Source organism: Lynx rufus, unplaced genomic scaffold (assembly GCF_022079265.1).
Source record: "Lynx rufus isolate CCGP_SWC_20201006 ecotype Redwood Valley unplaced genomic scaffold, mLynRuf1.p SCAF_2, whole genome shotgun sequence".
NCBI classification, from domain to species: domain Eukaryota; kingdom Metazoa; phylum Chordata; class Mammalia; order Carnivora; family Felidae; genus Lynx; species Lynx rufus.
In genome coordinates, this window is record NW_025814834.1 from 110757902 (window position 1) to 110765539 (window position 7638).

At 62.8% G+C, this 7638-nt stretch overlaps 1 protein-coding gene across 1 annotated transcript in view; it reads left to right on the forward strand.

Moving 5' to 3' along the window:
- The window catches only part of MYO7B (myosin VIIB), a 71867-nt gene extending 64830 nt beyond the window's left edge, over positions 1-7037 (forward strand). Inside the window, exons 35-46 of the mRNA XM_047084912.1 lie at positions 251-408; positions 602-755; positions 1256-1411; positions 2338-2443; positions 3396-3509; positions 3820-3907; positions 4483-4589; positions 5060-5245; positions 5553-5669; positions 5890-5973; positions 6196-6315; positions 6711-7037. Of these exons, the coding sequence (XP_046940868.1) occupies positions 251-408; positions 602-755; positions 1256-1411; positions 2338-2443; positions 3396-3509; positions 3820-3907; positions 4483-4589; positions 5060-5245; positions 5553-5669; positions 5890-5973; positions 6196-6315; positions 6711-6806 (1486 nt within the window). The 3' untranslated portion in view covers positions 6807-7037. The remainder of the gene's footprint in view (positions 1-250; positions 409-601; positions 756-1255; positions 1412-2337; positions 2444-3395; positions 3510-3819; positions 3908-4482; positions 4590-5059; positions 5246-5552; positions 5670-5889; positions 5974-6195; positions 6316-6710) is intronic.
- The last annotated feature ends 601 nt before the right edge of the window (positions 7038-7638 follow it).

Below are 7638 nucleotides of genomic sequence, written 5' to 3' on the forward strand. Positions count from 1 at the left end.
CCCCTTCAGCCCCTCTGTGCTCCCTGGGGGTTACAGGGAGGCCGTGGAAGCAGGTGCAGTGTCCACCTGGCTTCCCTGGGAAAAGAGGGGACTCTGTGAGCCTCCCACAGCCACCCTGGGAGGGCAGGGAGCATGAGTCTGAGTCTGTCCCCCAGTAGTGCACACACGGTACGCAGGTGGGGAGAGGAGGGAGAAGCTTGGGCAGACAGGGCTTGAGAAGGGCCCTCACATCAGCCTCTATTCCTGACAGGGACCCAGAGAAGGAGACAGTCAGCAGGGCCATGCTCCCCCTGGCCCGGACCCGGGGCCACCTGTGGGACCACTCATCTGAGCCACTGCGGCAGCCTCTGCTCAAGCGCGTCTATGCCAACACTGAGCTTCGGGACCCTGCCTGTCAGATCTTCATCGATATCCTTCCCCAGCCAGCCTGCCCCAGCTCTGGGCCAACCCCACAGCCACCCTGGGAAGGGCACAGGCCCCACTGAGCACAGGGCAGAGGCAACATGCAGCTCACGGGGCCTGTCGAGGGTCAGAGTGGGACCAGGGCCAGGGTCAGAGGTAACAGGCAGCCATGATGGCACGTCCTCCTTGACAGCCACACCCATCCTCCGGTACATGGGGGACTACCCTTCTCGCCAGGCCTGGACGCCCGTGGATCTCACCAACCAGATCTTCTCGCTGGCCCTCCAGGAGTCAGCCCTGCAGGATGAGGTCTACTGCCAGATCCTGAAGCAGCTGACACACAACACCAGGAGGTCTGCTGGGGACGGGCTGGGGCCAGAGGCCCCCGGGCTCCATGCCCAGACCCCCTCAGTCTTTGCCCTAGTCCCCAGAGGCTGCCCATGGGTCAGAGCGGGAGGCAGTAGCTCATGGGCACTACCCAGCCTGCCCAGGCACTGACAGCAGCAGTGGGAAGGCCGGGACACCCCTCTCTCCTGCTAACTTCCTGGGGGTGGTCAAAGATGGGAGGAAAATGGACCCGCCATGGGCCCTACCTGCCCCCACCCTTTCTTCCTTGCGACCTGGACACACCATGGGCTCCCTACACCTCCGTTGCCTCCACCAAACAAATGGGTGCAGGGAGACCCCCTCCCCATCTTGTGTGTGTGAAAGCCTTTGAGGCCTGAGGCAGCCGGGTGGCAGGCTTCCTCGCCCACGGCCCCAGGTGGGCCTCATGTCCCTCTCCCTGAGATACCTGGTGGGCTGGGGCCTTCTGGGGGGCCCTTCCTGGCCTGACAGGCGCTGCCACCTCCAGGTACAGCGAGGAGCGTGGCTGGCAGCTGCTGTGGCTGTGTACCGGCCTCTTCCCTCCTGGCAAGGCACTGCTGCCCCATGCTCAGAAGTTCATAGACACTCGGAGGAGGAAGCCGCTGGCCCCTGACTGCAGCCGCCGCATCCAGAGGATCCTGAGGTGAGCCCACCAGCGCTCGCTCCCTCGGGAGAGTCCGCCTGTCGATGCTGAGGGGCCTGTCCAGCCCTTCCAGAGCTCATGGGCCAGTGTGGACACTTGTCAGTGGAGCCAGACTCTGTGTCTTCTCCGGTAGCTCGTGTCCATTTAAGAGCGCAGGACCAGGCCTCCAGCAACCTGGGCAAAGGCTGGAGAGCAAGGCTCAGGGGCGACCCGAGAGGCCTCGGTGGTCAGTGGGGGCTTCTGGCAAGCTCAGTCTTGGCCATGAGCTCTCTCTACCCTAATAGCTGCCTTCCCAGGGCACAGAGGGAACTTCCTGGAGGCCAGAGCATGACCTCAATGCCCCAAGCCACCCCAAAGCCCAGCCCAGCCCAGCTACGAGGCCAGTCCCTGCCAATCCATATGGCCAGCCCTCCTGTGTTTGGGCAATTCTTCCTGGGCTCTGTCTTGGTCCTCATCCACACCACCCACCCTGTCTGGCTTGGCCTCCTGTGGCTGTGGGAGAGTGCGTTGGCCATGATTGTGGAGGAGGAGGTGGGTGCCCTCAGAGAGGCCATGTGGGGGTCCCTGACCCCTACCTGATACCCATGCTGTGTGAGAATGAGAACACAACTTGCCCTAGCCACTGGTGCTCTCCACCCAGGAAGCTCTGGGTCAGCCCAGGTCCCCTCCCCCATGTGTGTCCCAGGCCTTCCCAGACTCCTCAGAGCTACAGGTCACCTGGAAAGTGAGTCCAGGCTGGCTTCTGCTTCTTCCTCTGGGCCTGGTGCTGAGCCCCCCTGAGTACCCTGTCCTCCACTGGAGTGGTGGAGTTCTTTATTGTGTGTGTCTGGCACACAGTTTAGCTTGGGGGATGGTGGCCAGGGCCCGGCCTGGGCCAGGCTGGGGGTGGCAGGGTGCCATGCTCAGTAATCACTGTCCTGCTCTAGGACAGGGCCCCGGAAACAGCCCCCACACCCGGTGGAGGTAGAGGCTGTGGAGCAGAACATCACCCGCATCTGCCACAAGATCTGCTTCCCCAATGACACTAGTGAGGTGAGCCTCCGCCCAAGGTGCTGGCTTCCCAGGCTCCTGGCCTGTAGCCCACAGCAAAGCCCCTCCCCACCTTGTGGACAGACACTGTTTTCAGGGCTACAGTGAACCTCCTGCCCCTGCATCTGCCCCAGAAACTGTCTGCTGTGCCCTCGCTGGTGTCCCACAGACATTAACTGAGTGCCCGAGCCCTCAGGTGCTCAAGGCCAGCACAGGGAGGGGCCTCCCCGGAAGGAGTGCTGCTGGTGCTGGGGGCAGTTCTGGACATATAGGGGGCGCTCTAGGCCAGCGTGGGGAGGAGCCGCCCCTGAGGATGGGAGGGGAGCTGCTGGTGCAGTGGGAAGTCAAGGAGGTCCCAAAGGTGTCGGGGGCACTGCTGGCCAAGGTGCACAGAGAGGAGGCCCTAAGGGAGGGCAGCAAAGCCAAGTCCCAGGGCATGGGGTCCCGACGGGCTTCTGACCCTGCCCTGGGGCATCAGGGAGCAGGTGCTGCCATTAGGCATGTGTGCAGACTGAACCCATGTGGCTGCTGGGGACAGCAAAAGATGGGGGGGGGGACCATCAGGTGCCAAGTGTGGTAGAGAGGTCCCCAGCCAAGTGGCAGCAGTGAGGTGTGGGGCAAGGGGCCGAGGGCCACGTGCCCTTGCAGGCTTTCCCAGCAGCGGCGTGGCCTTTATGGTCTTAGAGACTACGGGTCCCACAAGGGAAAGTTCCCACAGTCTGGCTACAGGGCTCTCAAAGCAAGTTCAAAAGGCTGAGCCTCTTGGGTCCCCAAGGCAGTGAACTCTGACTGAACGACATAAGCATCCAGCTGGTTTTCTAGAAGGGAAGGCTGCTCCTTCTCAGGCTGGGGCATGTCCAGCCAATCTTAGGAAGGAGAAACAGCCCCAGGCTATGATGGGTCATCCCGGGTCGAGCCTCATCCTGAGACATTCACGCACTGCTTCTCTGCCCAGATGCTGGAGGTGGGCACCTACACACGGGTGCGGGACGTATGCCAGAGTGTTGCCACCAGGCTGCAGCTGGCCTCCTGGGAAGGCTGCAGCCTCTTCATCAAGATCGCTGACAAGGTGCAGTTGTCTGGGTGGGCCAGGGCTAGAGGCGAAGGTGGGCAGATGTCTGGTGTCTGTGGCATTGTCCCCATGTACTGGGCCGGGCCCCTCACTGCACACAGGCTGTCAGGATGAAGGTAGGTGGGCTTATGGAGCGGCACAATCCGGTACAGTTCCCCAAGCGAGACCCAGCTCAGAGCAGCACCTGGCCTCCCAGGCCATAGACAGGCTGGCAGGGCCCAGGCCGCCAATGCCCCTCAGGCGGGCATTCCTCTGGAGGTCCTTCCACCTGCACACCTCCCTCTGCCTCCCTCCCCACCCACCCCAGGTCATCAGCCAGAAGGAGGGAGACTTCTTCTTCGACTCCTTGCGGGAAGTGTCTGATTGGGTGAGGAAGAACAAGCCCCAGAAAGAAGGTAAGGGGAGCAAGATGGGATGGGGTGAGGAAGGAGGGGTGTGGCTGGGATGGAGGCCACAGGGAAGGGGGACAGTCTGCCTCCCTGGGCCAGGGGCAGAAGGTTCCCCTGGCACCTCTTGCATGGCCCCTGCCCGAAGTCATTCATTCATTCATTCCCCCTTAGATCCCCTGGGTCACGGGTATGGCCAGACCTGGGGCCAGCTGGGCAGGGGCAGGGCGTGGGGCCAGGCCTGGAACAGATGGCTGCACTGTAGGGTGATGCAGGCTATGTGGGGGCCCAACCCCCACAGAGAGGTCCAGGAGAATCCCTGGAGAGGGTGGCCTCCATACCAGTCCTGAGGATGAGGAAGAGTTGGGGGTCAGGAAGAGGGGGTGAGGCTCGCCAGCAAGGGGGGGCAGCAGGAGCAGACAGAGCAGTGATGAGGGGGGAGGGTATCACGGCTTATGTGCTATGGGCAGTGGTGCAGGGAGGTGGGCAGCGATGCCCCTGCCATGAGAAGGGGTGAGGGGCACGGGTCCGGGAATACGCTGGGCCACAGGACAGACTTGGTGATCACTGCCCGCCCTGCCCAGGGGCGCCCGCAACACTCCCCTACCAGGTGTACTTCATGCGGAAACTGTGGCTCAATGTGACCCCGGGAAAGGATGTAAACGCAGACACCATTCTTCATTACCACCAGGTACCCAGTGGGCTGGGTCCACCTTCACTGCGTCCACACCCACCCTGAGACACAGTGGAGGGAGGAAGCAGGCCCACAGCTGCCTTGCTCCAGGGCCACTCTCCCTCTCCGGGGTGGGGGTGGGGGTTCTGGAGGCCCCAAGGGGTGGGTGGGCTGAGCCACTGAGGGTTCTGCAGCAGGAGCAGAGGGACAGCAGGCTTTGGGGACAGTGACTGTACCAGCACCACAGCACAATTGCTGGGAGTGGGAGGGGACAGAGTGTTCCAACCACTTAAGGGCAGGGCAGGCCGCCACCTCCGTGGGGGAAAAGCCCTGCCCCAACCCCGTGGTCATGCCCCACAAGAAACCCTCCCTCAAGGGCCTTAGCCTGTTGAGGGCTGTCTCCTGCCTGCGGGTGAGCTAATACCTCTGCCACCGGAGCACAAAGAATAGGGGGGCGGCAGCCTAAGGCCAACGTGTCTGTCACTCAGGAGCTGCCCAAGTACCTTCGTGGCTTCCATAAGTGTTCTCAGGAGGATGCTGTCCACCTGGCAGGCCTCATCTACAAGGCCCAGTTTGACAACGACCGGTCCCAGCTGGCTAGTATCCCCAAGATCCTGAGGCAACTTGTGCCTGAGAACCTCACACGTCTGATGTCTTCCGAGGAATGGAAAAAGGTCCTTGATGGGGCTGGGGAGGGGGTCATTGGGTGCCAGGCCCTGCCAGGGCTGGATGACCACATTCTGGTCATGGAGGGTGTGCTGGGTCTGCAAGTGTCACCCCCTCCGCACGCTCTCCACAGCACCTGGGGATTCAGGCTCCCCCACGGGGCGTAGAGGTGACACTTGGCTCTGAGTACCCCCCAGGCTGGCCACGGGCACACACGTGCCACTTTGGACTGGGGCCTCCAGGACCCTATGTGGAGGGCTTGGTCAGGCACTGGCTCCAGCCCAGGCCCTCACTGGTCCTTCCCACCACCCCCAGAACATCCTTCTGGCCTATGACAAGAACAAGAACAAGACAGTAGAGGAGGCCAAAATGGCCTTCCTCAAGTGGATCTGCCGGTGGCCCACGTTCGGGTCTGCCTTCTTCGAGGTGAAGGTAGGCCTCACCTCACGCCCAGCCGTCCCTGCCCAAGGGAACCTCACCCAGCTCTGGCCCCAGCAGCCTGTGTTCCTCTCTAAACACACGCTTAAGGGTGGGCCTGGCCACCTGGTTTGGACAGAGCATGTGTGCACGTGTAGGTGCACCTGTGTGTCTCAGGGAGGCGGCCCCTGGCCTCCCCGGCTGGGCTGTGACCACTGCGTCCCCCCCTCCCCAGCAAACCTCCGAGCCCTCCTACCCGGACATCATCCTCATCGCCATCAACCGACACGGGGTTCTGCTCATCCACCCCAAGACCAAGGTAATAGCCGGGCCCCAGCAGGGCTGGGAAAGCTGCCTGGGGGTCCCAGTGCCCGCTCTCCCTGCCCCCTGCACAGGTGATACCCCCTGCCCTTCTCTCCCCCTTCACACGGCCCCATGGGTTCTGGAGGAACCCGGAGATGAGGAGCAGCAGCTCTGACTCAGGGCCTCTAAGCCCCTGGGTTCCTGCTGGACCCCGCCCACCCTGCCCACTCTCCCACAGGAACTGCTCACCACCTACCCCTTCACCAAGATCTCCAGCTGGAGCAGTGGCAGCACCTACTTCCACATGGCACTGGGGAGCCTGGCCCGGGGCAGCCGCCTACTGTGTGAGACCTCCCTGGTGAGGCCAGGACTCCCAGGTCCCTTCCCCCAACCCAGACACATGGGGCACAGAGGCAGCGGGGACTAGGTTTCCCCAACCCTTTGCCCCAACTGCCACCAGCAAGTTGCTCACTGTGAGGATCCGGGTTTCTGTGCCCAGGGAGGGCAGGGTCAGGCTGGGCCAGCAGAGTCTGGAAGGAGGGGCAGCGAGGAGAAGGCTGGGAGGGGTCGTGATAGCCAGGCCCGCTGTGGGGCCCCTGTGAGCCCCGGCCACTCTGAGGAGGGAGGGGGACTCGACTCTTTGCCTTCCTATCCAATGTGTCCTTGAGGCAGCAGCTGGGTACCGCCCAGCCCTGATCCGAGGCCCCCCGGGCCCGCACCTTGCAGCCTCCAGCCCCACTCTCCCCTGTCCAGGGCTACAAGATGGACGACCTGCTGACCTCGTACGTGCAACAGTTCCTGAGCACCATGAAGAAGCAGCGGGGCTCCCAGGCCCCCACCGACCCTTAGCGCCAGGGACTGGCCTGCCTGTTCACTTGCCCTTCCCAACCTGGGGTCCGGGCGGCACTTCCCTAGAGCCCTCTTCCTGGCCAAGGGCCTGCCCTCTGTAAGCACCCTTTTGCGCTGCCTTCTCAAAACACACCCCACACTCCTCGGCACACCATGTGGGCCCCCTTTGCTGAGCAGCTGATCATAGAGGCCAAAGTGGGAAGCCTAGGGTGGGGCCAACCTCCAGGCTGATGGGTGGATGGCTGAGAGGACTCCCCCAAGAATGTTCAATAAAAATTCCTAACTCCTGGAGCGCGTGCAGTGTGTTAGTGAGGGAAGAGGGTGGGGGGCCAGGTGGGCAGGAGGCCTCAGAGGCACTGGCCAGCAAAGGGTTTCTTCCAGAAAAAACGAAAAGCTTTGTGGCTTCTCTGGGGACACCCGGATGACAGCTCCATTCTCAGGGAATGACTTCATTGGTTTCTCCCTCCCTCTCCCTCCCCCCTTCCCCCCTCCACGTTCCTTTCCTCCTTCCTCCCTCCTTTCCTCCTCCCTCCCTCCCTCCTCTTCCTGCAAGGCCCCTTTGCACACTGCAGTACCCGCAGGGCACTGGGTCACAGAACTGCTGCTAGGGGGTGCCTGGTGTGGGCACAGGCCAGGCCTGCCCACTCTCTGGCTGCTGGCTTCACGCTCAGGGCAGCCTGTGCCCAGGCAGGAGCAGAGCTGGACACAGGGCCTTAGGGGCCTGGGTTCATCCCCACCGTGCTGGCAGGCCCTGTAGGAGTCTGCCCCCCACCATCCTACCCGCCTGGCCAGCCTTCGAAGACTGTAGGTTTCTGGATGGCCTCGTCTCCAA